Source organism: Culex quinquefasciatus, chromosome 2 (genome assembly GCF_015732765.1).
Source record: "Culex quinquefasciatus strain JHB chromosome 2, VPISU_Cqui_1.0_pri_paternal, whole genome shotgun sequence".
In the NCBI taxonomy this organism is placed as follows: domain Eukaryota; kingdom Metazoa; phylum Arthropoda; class Insecta; order Diptera; family Culicidae; genus Culex; species Culex quinquefasciatus.
The window spans coordinates 126861820-126874331 of NC_051862.1; the positions used below are offsets into that span (position 1 = coordinate 126861820).

Sequence of the window (12512 nt, forward strand, 5' to 3'; positions counted from 1 at the left end):
GTAGGTTTTAAAGAAAACCTAGATGTATGGGTATCAAAAGATCGGAAATCATTTTTTCATGAGCTTTTTGTAGCAAAATGTTTGGCATGAGTTTCTGAACAAAACGTAGTACTAGGTTCCTGTCAAACTTTAATTTTTTTACATGTTTCATCACAAAATGTGCATAGTGCCCAAGGGGTGTAAATGCTTTTTTACATACTGTAATTGTTTAAAAAAAGATAATGCAGAGAATTAATTTCAAATTTAAATTTGTTCAGCCACTTTGGAAGCAATCAGTCAACCGATGGCGGTGGAACGTGAGAATTGAAACAAATGTTGATTTGATAATACACATAACAGAACAGCAAATTGTTGGACGTTGTCATCATTTTACTACGGGAATAATCGTTGAGAGAGCCAGTGACGAATTGTCGCCAACAAAACCGAGCCCTTTCAGCTGCTGCTGGTCAACGAGTCATTAATGTTTAATTATTCAATTAGCATTGCAGATTTCGTCACTTTTTGCCTGCTTGTCTGAACCTATAATTCTCACGCTTAGTGCGTAATTCAGTGGGTTTTTGGATGGCGTTCTATTTTTAACACGATTTTCATTAATCAAGCAAATCTCAGCTGGAATCCAGATAAAGCAGCGCTCTTTAAGCAATACCTTCTCTTCAAGAGAAATAAAATATTAAGCTCGATTAATAATTCATTCGAGCTGCGAGTTGGAGGTGTAGCCCAAAAATACCTGAAGTTATGTGGAAAAAAGCGCGAAAACGTACCTCGAGTAGTATAAATCAAACATACTTCCAACTCCACCCACAACCACCTCGTTTTTCCAAGTGCTGTTAGACATTTAAACCATGTTCACTAACGTTGCAACACGTAATTGAGTTTTGCGAGAGTTTTGTTCGGCGATTTTATCCAATTTAGCAACATTTTTTATTTGAAATTTCATAGTGTATATTCTCCAAGGACTTAGGATAATCGGGTCGAAACCTTTTGATTTATGTTGTATTCTGAATGTTAAGGTGGTATTTGCATTTCCAGGTCAAGGTCCAGGTGATGAGTTTATGTTGTTGTCTGTGTCAAGGAGGTTTTAGACTGTGGCAAACAATCAAACAAACCCGCACTTTTTTGTGTTTGACAGTTTGCCAATCTCTCAAACTGGCTGACGTTTCTGCAAACAAATGCAGGCAAACAAACAAAACAAGCAAATTGCCAAACTGTCAAAAGTATGTTTGTTTGTTTGTCATAGGAGGGGTGTCAGCGTTTGTTACGTAATGATACGAAAATTGGGGGAGGGGGTGCTGAAAAATTGTGTTACGTAACGCAAAATTTTCATACAAGAATTGATAAACATTTGCAAATAGACCATGCGTTACGCGTTACAGGGGCGATCGCTCATCTGTTACGATTTGTTACTAAGGGGAGGGGGAGGGAGGGTTTAAAATCCCAAATTTTGCGTAACGTAATAAAAGAACGCTCCCATACACGCAAAAAAAATGTGTTGTAGAATCAGCCTGTACGAGGTTTGAATCAACTAAATTGTTGTTGAATATTTCTCAATTCCACAAAAGTCTTTTGTTGTTTTGAAAAAGCTGCTTTGACGTTTAGCGCTAATTTAACAAAAATCATAAATTTCAATTTTTTTTCAATTCAATTCGGTTTTATTTGTGAATAATCAAGTTACAATGACTTAATTTAGGTACATAACAGAGTTTTGGTGTTCCTTTCAGCTGTGTTTTATATCATAATTCAAACGAAAAATTATTACTTTTAACTATGGAATAGACAAGAGTAAGAAAAAGTTTTCAAAAAACTTACAGAAAGTGCTATGGGAAAAGGATGGATAAAGAGAAAGCTTAAAACTAGATCACAGACAAAAAATAATCAATTATAGATGTGCTTGATCATCAGCTCCCCGAGGGCCAGAAATTGCTCTGCCTTGTTACGGCAGCTCCGAAACCGCGTCATCATCTCCCCCGCGAGAGCAAAGAACTCCGGCAGGGTGAAGAGATCTTCCCCGGTGACTCCTTGCTGGGCCGCATCGCCGCTACCGGCAGCGACCACGCTGGCAAACGACCGCCCCCATCCAGGAGGGATCGCTGGGTTGTCCACTGGAACCGTACGCTGCCCAATTGCAGGAACGGCTGCGCTCGTACTTCGCTGAGGAGAGTGGGACGCTGCTGCTTTCTTCTTCCTCTTTTCCTGCTCCTCGAGGTAAGACTTGCGCGCGACGCATCCGCGATAATTGCCGGTATGGTTGCCGTCACAGTTCGCGCACTTTACGCGCGGCTTGGTTTGTTCTGCGTTTTCCCCCAATCCGCCTTTCGTGGCAGTGCGCACGCCTCCGAGAGGTGTGACTCGCCGCACTTCACACAGCGGGGCCGGAGGTTGCAGTTCCGCGAGCCGTGGCCAAATTTCTGGCAACGGTGACATTGCGCTACGTCCGTCGGGTTCTTGGTGTAAAACCGCCAGTTTACCCAAAAACCGTCCAACGTCTTAGTCCGCCGCAGATCTTGGATCTTGACGGTGCCGCGGTCGAAGTACACCAGGTACAAGGTGTGTGTACCTGTGACTGTTGTCTTTCGCGTGAGCACTTTTATCTCCCGTGGCTTTATTCCGGCGTTCGAGAGGTGTCGCTTCAGGTCGGTGATCGGACGGTCTTGGTAACCCTGCAAGACGACCTTAACAGGGGGCTTCTCTGGGTCGTATGTGTAGATGTAGAAGTTGAAGTTGCTACGCTTCAGTTCTTCAAACACCAGGTCGAAATCTTTTCTGTTCAGTGTGATCACTTGCACTGCCGACTTACCGATTTTAAGACAATATCCGAGGCCTTCCAGCAACTCGTCAACATCGTCCGCCAACGTGTCCAAAACAAAAATTGGAGGTGGTCTTCGTTCCGTTGGAGAATTGTTCTTTTTTGACGTCGGCACTTTTTTCCGTGCACGACCATCATCGTCGTCGTCGTCGTCGGTTGTGCTGCTACCTTCGGTGTTGTTGTTGTTGTTTTCTTCGTCGTCGCTCAGCATCTGGAACTCGTTCCTGATGGGGATGTTGGCGGATGTTGATGTGCCACTGGTCGTGGCACCGGAACGGGTTCGCACTGGTGATCTCGGAACAAATCCGGGATGTAGTAACTTTTTGTCGATGCCTTCTGCGTTCACGCTCCCCTGCGCGATAGCGGCCGACACGCCGTTGGTTTGTTTACCTTTTTGCACACGGCCGGTAGACGAACTTCGCGGGTTTTTCGAGGCCGCCCTCAAACTGCCACGGCCACGGCCGGCCTTTGGCATGCTGCAGGAGCAAACTCGCGGCTAATCACGGTAAACTACGGCGAAAAAAATCGAAAAAACGATGGAGCACTGAGCACTTTACTGCTGCTTGCTCTCGTGCGTACACGGAGGTGAATCATACATTTCAAATCAACAAAACGCTGCCATATTTTTCTATGTGTAGTCTAATACGTCCTTTTGCTATTATTTCATTTGTGCCATTTATTTTATCATACAAATTTTCAACCAGTTTGACTTCAAATAGTTTGTAGCGATTTGTTTTAAACTAAAACTTATATTAAAATCCATTCCACATATTTTTTGCTCGTTTCTGCAAAGTAATTTTTTTGTTAAGTATCTGCTTTTTTTTCGTTTGTTCAAAGGATTGTTAACTTGAATATATATTGGTGTTTACTTGTTTTTGTGTTTCTTTTTTTCATTTTTTCGATCATGGACAGTTCTTTAGAGGGTATTTTGAAATAAAATTAAATTTGGAATATATTTGTGAGTCCTTTCAACTTTACTTACTCTCGATTAAGTTTTTTTATTACTGCGTTTTCCATTCATTATTAGTTGTTAAACCAACTTGTATTTTCCTTAATGTAAATTTATTTTGAGTTTAGGTTTTTTAGTTTTTCCATTTTTATAAATATTAGCATATCTTTTAAAAGTTTTCTAGAAAATTTTTAAGTGTGAGTTAAGGCAAAAGCTGTACCAATTGCAACCCTTTAATTTGCCGAAGATAGGTAAGGCAAATTTCCCTTAGCTTCAAGCTGATAACATCTGTTTTTAATTTTAGATATCGAAATGATTTTCTAAGTTTTAAAGCTACGCTGTTTGGACGAAAATCGAGATAATTGCTTGTTTTGGTGGTATCAAAACTGTCCCTGTTCTAATAAATGCCCCAATTGCATTTTCATCACTTTTGGTTATTGATGCAGCTTGGTTTAAAATTGTGTGCTCTTAAGCGTAAGCATAAGCATAGGTGCCCACCCGCAGTTGCTACTCCGTTATTGACCAGGACCTCCAGAAGTTACATCCACGAGCCGTGGAAGATGAGTGGGAGCTATCTTTCCTCGCTTCGCAACTTCTCAAAGGCCCCTATCATGCTGATCAATACCGGCGCCGGCCACGACCAGTGGTAGGGTAACGGGGAAGTGGATGGGAATGTTAGTCCGGTACCTGAGTGATAGAGACCGCCCAATCGACTGCATCTCCGACAAAGTATCACATGAGTTTTGAGGGGTTAGTAGATGGGTATGAGGTCAGGATTCACGAGTGGCAGTGATGTGACCATGAGCATTTTGTTTATCGGTTGAAAATTTTAAATCTTAGGCAGCCGGCTGCGGAAAGATAGAAAATTGATTATTTAAAAAGTTTTTTTTTAATCGAACGCGTGTCAGCCGAACAGTAGTGCTATGGGCTGGACTTATCAGTATATTTTTACTGTTTTTACAATTTAAATAACGCGAGCAAATTTCAAAAATAGTACATAAATAACGCTTTACTCTTCATAAAATCGATAGTTTGATGAGTTAATACTAAAACTGCCAGTTGGAATAAATTTTTACGATCATTTAAGACGAAAATTATCGCGAAAAAACAGGACTGCGCGTTCCCAGAAGCACTGCACTTTTGATGTAATTATTCAATTATAATAACCAATCACCCCATGCACACAAACATCGACACAAAAGAAATGAAAATGAGCATGCAAAAACAAGACAGCGCGTCCCCGTGGTCAGCGCACTAATCATTTAAAATTGTGTGCTCTTTCAGAAAAACCATAAATATGCAGTACTTTGTCTTACAAACTTGTCTCGTTTTTTTCTTAGCTTGTTGTTTTTGCACATGGGACACTTATGCGGACATGGGCAGAAAAGCCCCTTCAATATTGAGCTTGAGCGGGAAGAGGTGATTTCGAGTGCTGTGTTTGTTTAAGGAGGGATGACCCATATTTTTTCATTCAAATTTTTAATTAGGTCATTTTCGGTACGGACAGGGATGCCCATAGGTAGCATTGACAAAATAAATAAAATTCTTTTCATAATTAATAAGATTTGTTTTCGTCAATCTTTTTTTAATATTGCGAAAATCCTAGTAATTTTATGCATTTGCATCAAAATATTCGTAGGCCTCCCGATCTGAAATGAGAAGAAACACTTTATACTAAAAGCCAAGGTTCATTCCATTTTGTAACTCTCATACCTGGATCGTAATAGTCGTACACCTTTATCATGCCAGCAATCTGCCCTAGAACTATCGCTTTCCGAAGGCTGAAAACCTCCACACAGGTTGCGTCCACATCCGAAAGTGCGTCAAAGTATATCACCAGTCTGGTGTCGTCATAATCTTTTTCGATTTTCTGAAAGAAATGTATGAAGTTGAATCAACTGCAAATCTTCTTCAGTAACGACAAAAGGATGTAAATCTCTTTAAAAATCTATCAAACAACTATTTATCGGTCAGTTTAAATTATTGAAAACTCACCACAACTGTCAAACGTCCCGAGCAGACGGAAATAACTTGGGAATAACATTGTTTGTTATTTGAAAATACTAGGCCAATAACATTTTATGTTATTTATAACAAGATTTGTTATTCGTCGTTATGATTTTTTTGTTATTGGATTGTTATTGTAATAACAAACTCATAACAGTTTTTTGTTATTCTTCGAACAAATCTTTGTTATTATTTTTTGTTATTTTAACAACTAATCCGATCATCCCAATAACAGTTGGCGGCATTCTTCCATAACAAAAAATGTTATTTCCAAGTTGTTTTGGCATTCAACCAACCAATAACAAATTTCGTTATGATAACATAAACTGTTATTAAAGCCTTATGTAAAAATGGATTTTTGAAGAAGATTCCATAACACTTTCTGTTATTTTAACAGTAGTTGTTATTGAAATGGCATGCATTTTGTTATTACCGTCTGCCCGGGGTGTGTAAATAAGCTGATTGATGTATTTTAAAAGATATTCACGTGTGATTGTCTGTGATTAAAGGTAGAATAATGCTTGGAGACCTTACCATCATTTTCTTGTTGTTTCTGAGCTTGTCGATGGTCTTATCAGCAACGACGTATCCACTGGGCAACAACACCTCCATCAGAACCATGTTCGTGACTTCGAACCGCTTTCGCGGCTTAAATTTAGCACAGACGTGCAGATCGAGAACGCTGCCCGACGAGCTTCTGCGGATCGTTTTGCTCAGCTCGAACCGCGGCTCGTCGTCCGTAGCGATTTGATTGTACTGATAGGCTACCTGGAACACTCCCGTCCCCGTTCCGACGATCAATACACTAACTTTTCGGGTATTTGCTGGCAGGGTTAGATTCTGACTGATTGGAGTGGTCATGCCTTGGATCTTCAGTGAATTTCGGTTCCCGTCGCCGTAGGAAATTGTCACTTCGTAGTTGTTCCGAGAAGGCGAGAGGAGCTTTGAGTACTCGGCTAACGCTTGCAGCCCTATGAGTGTGTTCTGAGTGTTGTCGAATCCACCCAGATCGTAGCGTTTGGATACAAGCCACTTCATCAGAGGTCCAGCATCGATGTACATCCCGTTGTTCAGGTAGGTCAGCAATGCATACGCCGTAGTTTCGATACTTGCTTCACCATCTTGCCACCAACGCATGTTGTCTTTATTTTTTGAAACCTCTATCAACTTCTCCAGAGCAAACTGCTTGCGGTTATGCTTGGCCAGCTGGAGAGCGTAAGCTACCATTGCCAAGTGATACGGCTTAGTAAGACCGTCCAACTTTTTCGAAAGGTAACCTGTGCCCTTTTCTACGACCGTTCTATACTTCTGGGCAAGGTTCTTGTGTTCCAATATGGCAATCAACACGAAAGCAGTCAGCGGTACGTCATCGCCCAAACTTCCCTGCATTCTACGCGAGATGACCCTTCCTGCTTCGCTGAAGCTTCCGTCCGACCTCTGCTGTCGTTGAATCCAATCGTAAGCATTTCGCGCAATTCCTTCATCCACCGTGATGTACTTCCCAGCGATTCGAAGTGTCTTCGCTACGATCGCCGTTACCATCACACTGCCATGATCATCCCACCTGAACACATGGAACGATCCGTCCTTCCGCTTGTACTCCAGCTGATTCTGGTAACCTTGCCTCAAGAACGAAACTGCTCGGTACTTCATCGAGTTTCCCAGCGTTCCTGTTACGCTCATATATTCCAGTGCGATCACCGTTGGGACCAACTTCACCAGCCGCTGCTCGCCGCAACCCGTTGGAAGACGGATCAATCCGTCCAAATTCGTCAGAGCAGCACCCATCACAAGCCCTTCTAACGAGAACACGATGAGCTCCGAACCGTTCGTTGCCGTTCGAGGAATTGCCAGCCCAATTTCAAAACGTTGCGCAGCGTCCTCAACATCAATGAATCGGGGTTCATTCTGATAGAACTGAATGCCTCCCGAGGTCACCTTAACGGTGCGCTGAACACCGTCGAACTTGTTCGAGTTTGTTTTCGCAGTGACGGTTATCGTCAGCTCGCCGGATCGTCGAGGCTTCGCGAAGAACTGCACCCTTTCGATGCCGTCAACTGGTATCGTAACTCTTTCCGACTGTCGAACTCCACCGATAACCTGCTGCTCCTCGTTCAGCAGCAGGAACTCTTCAGAGTCGACCTGCAGAGTTAACTCGGCATGTTCCTGCTCGATCCCGTAATTGTGAACAAACACCTCGATGAGGGCGGTTTCCGTTTTAAGTATGGAATAGGCGACGTTTACGGTTACGAAGAATGGTTTAACGACGGTCAGATAAACGGGTTGCTCGATCAGGCCCAGACCGTGCTGTGCGTTGACCGCGAACGCACTGATGGACCAGCCGGTGATGGTGTCCGGAACGGTGGCGGTCAGGGATAGCGAGCCGGAAGAACTGTAGGGGATTAAGAGGGTTGTGTCAAGGAAGATCGGGCTTGACCATATTAACAGTCTGTAGCGTCTCAGCAGTCTTGAGTAACTTAACAGTTTCAACCATCTCATCAGTCTTAACCAACTCATCAGTCTAAGCGTCTCAATAGACCTGATCGACTTAACAATCTTGAGCGTCTCATTCATCGTCATTTTTAATTACCTCAACAGTCTTATGCGTCTCAACATTCTTAATTACCTCAACAGTCTTGAGCGTCTCACCAGTCTTGACCAACTCAATATTTTTTAGCCAATAGTCTTAACGAACTCCACAATCTTGAGCGTCTCAACAGTCTTGACCAACTCAAAAGTCTTGAGCGTCTTAAAAGTCTTGATTAACTCAACAGACTTAACCAAAACAACAGTCAAAAGCGTCTCAACAGTCTTGACCAACTCAATAGTCTGAGCGTCACAATACTCTTGACGAACTCAACAGTCTTAAGCATCTGGATAGTCTTGACCAACTCAACAATTTTAAGCCGTCCTCATAGTCTTAATTAACTCAACAGTTCTGAGAGTCTCGATAGTCTTGGCCTACTCAACAGTCTTGAGCGTCTCAACAATCTTGACCACCTCAACAATTTTTAACCTTCTTCATTGTCTTAACTAACTCAAAAGTCTTAACCACCTTAACAGTCTTGAGCGTCTCAATAGTTTTGACCAACTCAACCATTTTTAACCGTCCTCATAATCTTGGCTAACTCTTGACCATCTCAACACTTTGAGCGTCTCAATAGGCCTAACCAACTCAACAGTCTTGACCAATTTAACAGTTTCAACAGTCTGCAGTCTTGGTCAATTTAACAGACTCAACCACCTCAACAGTCTTGAGCGTCTCCCCAGTCTTGACCAACTCAACAATCTTGAGCGTCTGAATAGTCTTGACCAATTTAATCATTTTAAATCCTTCTCATAATCTAAACTAACTCAACAGTCCTGAGAGTCTCAATAGTCTTGACCAACTCAACAGTCTTGATCAACTCAACAATTTTAGCTTTCTTCTTTGTCTTAACTAATTCAAAAGTCTTAACCACCTCAACATTCTTGAGCATTACAATGGTCTTGATCAACTCAACAATCTTGAGCGTCTCAACAGTCTTGGCAAATTCATTAGTGGATTGATCATTTCAACAGTACCACCATAACATTATTAAGCGTCAAAATAGAGTCCTAGCCGTCTTAACAGACTCAGATCAAAATCGATTAACAAAAAGGTGCAATTTACCTCACTGCCATTGGTTCGGTCCACATCCAAGTTTCCGCAAAGTGTTTCCGAACATGATCGCCGTAGTTATCATCGCAGATTCGGATGTCCACCTCACCAGAAAGGCTGACACTTGGTTTGGCATTTGTAAGCACTGTGAATCCAAGATCCTGTAGATTATAACCCATTTATTGAGAGCTGTAACTTGAGTTTCATGACTTCTTACCTCAATATCCTTGCTTTCCATATCGATCCCGTCCTCCAGAAGTGATTGCCGTGTGATGTCATTCCCCGTTTCCAACAGCAGGACGCTCTTGTCCACCGCCAGCAATCCAACCATCGATCCTGGCAGTGAATCCACCCTGATTTGCAACTGTCTTCGCGGTTCCGTTTCATCCTCGGACAGAGTGACGTTCACAAAGTTCTTCAGCCGAGTCACCCTGAAGTGTGCCACATCCTGCATCAACCGACCTTCGTGCACCGCAAACACGACCACACTGGCCGACGGAACCATCCCTAGGGTCGTCGGAAAGCTGAAGGTCGACTTTTGTCCGGCTTTGGCGTGGATGCGGGCTCGCGTTAAGATCTCCCCACGGGCTATTACAAAGTACAGAAACGGGACCAGATCGAACGAACTGGTGACGAGAACTTTGACGGGTTGGCCCTGCTCGGGATCTTCGGTCAGGATGGAGACTTGGATGAACGAGTCGTCCTCGTGGAGGGGTTCGACTGAGAAGAAGTGGGTTTTGCCGGCGTAGCTGACGTCCAGCTTGAGGGATTGGGAGTAGTCCTCGATGTCGTCGAACTTGAGATACACGACGCCGTTCTGGTCTGGTTTCTTTGCTGTAATCGTTGTCTTGCCTTGAGTTGCCTTCACGATCAGATTTTCCGGCTTTTGGAATGGGTTACCTGTAGGATCTGTCACCGTGAACCAACACCTGAAGTAAACTCCCGGAGTGAGGTTTTCCGACGACTTGCGGAACGTAATTCGGTAGCTGTCCCGATATATTGGGATATGAACACTTTTTTTGTACGACTGATCCGATCCCAGCTCTTCGATCGTTGCAGTAAATGTAATGTAGAACATTTTACCAAAGTGTTTTCCTTCTACCAAGCTTGCAACATCGAAATTGACGATCGCTCGACCATTGATACTGTTTTGAACCTGCTGTCCGGAATCTTCCGCGATCACCGTGAGGTCACCCCGTATCGGCTTTCCAAATGTGTAGACAGCATCCACAACCAAAGTCAACGTTTCATCGGTCATCACCGCGATTTTCGAACTGCTCATCCGTATCTCATGCTTCGGAAGCACGTACTCGTCAACCGTGATCTGCTTGCTCTTAGCCTTCCCATTCAAGACGGTCGCCGTAAGTGTCCACGTTCCAAGACGGACAAAGTTGGCCAGCTCCAGCTCAGACTGGAACACTCCCTGGACGAGTTCTCCGAAAGACCACTCTCGAATGAGATTCTCCTGACTGTCGGCCAGCCTCACGTTGATACTCTTCAACATCGCCGAAGGCTTCAACTCGTGGTCCAGCACCAGCACCCGAAATCGGATCGTATCACCCGGTTTGTAGATCGGTTTATCGGTTTGAATGTAAATCGACAGTGAGCTTCTGTCCATCGTCACGTCAAGATCGGTCGTAACGCCACTTCGTGTGTCCACCACTTGTACGGCATTTCTTCCATTCATCAGTTTCGGTTTTACAGTCATGGTTACATTCACGGGAACATCAACCAACTTAGCTTTGCCGTTCTGCGAGATCCTGAATTGCTCGTCATGATCGAATCCCAGGTTGGCGATAACCACCAGCGATGAGGAATGCTCCCGGATGGTCTTGGGAATCAATGCTACATAGTAACTTTGAGAAACAATTAAATTTAGCTTTTAACGTAATGCAAAATAACCAAATTTTGAACAAACCTTTCCACAAATCCAGCACTAGCCACCAGGACAGCGAAAATCGCATATTTAACAGCAATTGACATGACTACGCGGAGCGGCGTTTCAGAAGCAACTGATAACAGAATTAAGAGTTCATTCGTTGAATCAACTTCTGGGAAAGCCCTGCGATATTGTTCACGGTCACCGATTAAAAAAATGGATTTGTTTTCGAAAAAAAAAACATGAAAATCGATTTGTTATGTACTCGATTTTCGAACATTTTGATATATGTGAAACAACTCGATGTTATTTCATGTGTTAATTTTTACTGTGTTACATTTTAGCTACATCTTTTGTTTGGGATTCGTTTTGGATTACGGAAAGTATAAATCGCACTATCAAATTTGGGAATTTTGTTCCGTTTAAAATATGTTCAATTTACACTTTCAACCAGCGATGGAATAATTATCATCAAAAGAAAATCATTGGACGTTCCTCAAGAGAAAAAATCCAAAGGGAGCTTGGCTCTCCTCTCTCGCGCACGAAAGATCGGTAAAAAGAATCTAAAAAAAATCATCATCTTGATTATTCGGTGCAACATCTTTTTCACTACTACACTTGCAAGTGAAACGCCACACGTCAAAAAACAACCTGTCACATTTTGTAGATGGGCAATGTGTGTAAACAAAGTGAAATAAATATGTTTAAGTGGTGCTGACAAGAAAATTCACAAAAAAATCATCAGCAGATTGATTTTCTTGAAGAATTTCGGGAGCGATTTTCTTTTGCGTGATTTACCTCCTCTCTCTTTCGCGGGTGAAGAAAGTTCGCTAGCGAAATTGATTTTTTTGCGATCATTCCATCCCTGCTTTCAACATAATAAAGGCCTTGGGACCATCCATAAACCACGTGGACACTTTTTTGGGAATCTCGTACCCCCCCCCCCCCCCTTTCGTGGACAATTTTCCATACAAAAAAAAACTTTTTTGTATGGATCGTGGACAATCGTCATATCCCCCCCCCCTACAGTGTCCACGTGGTTTATGGATGGTCCCCTTGGAGTTTGAGTCAATGAAGTCGAAAACTTTGGAAGTTTGGAATTAAGGAATTCCGATCAGCTGGAGTCGGAGTCCGAGTACAGTCATTCCACATATTTGAAACACTTTTCCGGCGTTATGTCAAAAGTATCCAAATGACAACTTTTCTTTTAGTAATACTATTTCACTAGTAAATG

General features: G+C 42.8%; 1 protein-coding gene across 1 annotated transcript; it reads right to left on the minus strand.

Moving 5' to 3' along the window:
• Positions 1 to 5322: 5322 nt before the first annotated feature.
• Positions 5323 to 11439, minus strand: LOC6035660 (CD109 antigen). The gene is made up of 6 exons (XM_001845743.2): positions 11318 to 11439; positions 9617 to 11255; positions 9412 to 9560; positions 6294 to 8151; positions 5466 to 5622; positions 5323 to 5401 (listed from the first exon to the last, which is right to left on the minus strand). Exons 1-6 carry the CDS (start codon positions 11380 to 11382, stop codon positions 5364 to 5366), a joined length of 3906 nt encoding a protein of 1301 aa, XP_001845795.2. The 5' UTR covers positions 11383 to 11439; the 3' UTR covers positions 5323 to 5363.
• Between the last annotated feature and the right edge of the window lie 1073 nt (positions 11440 to 12512).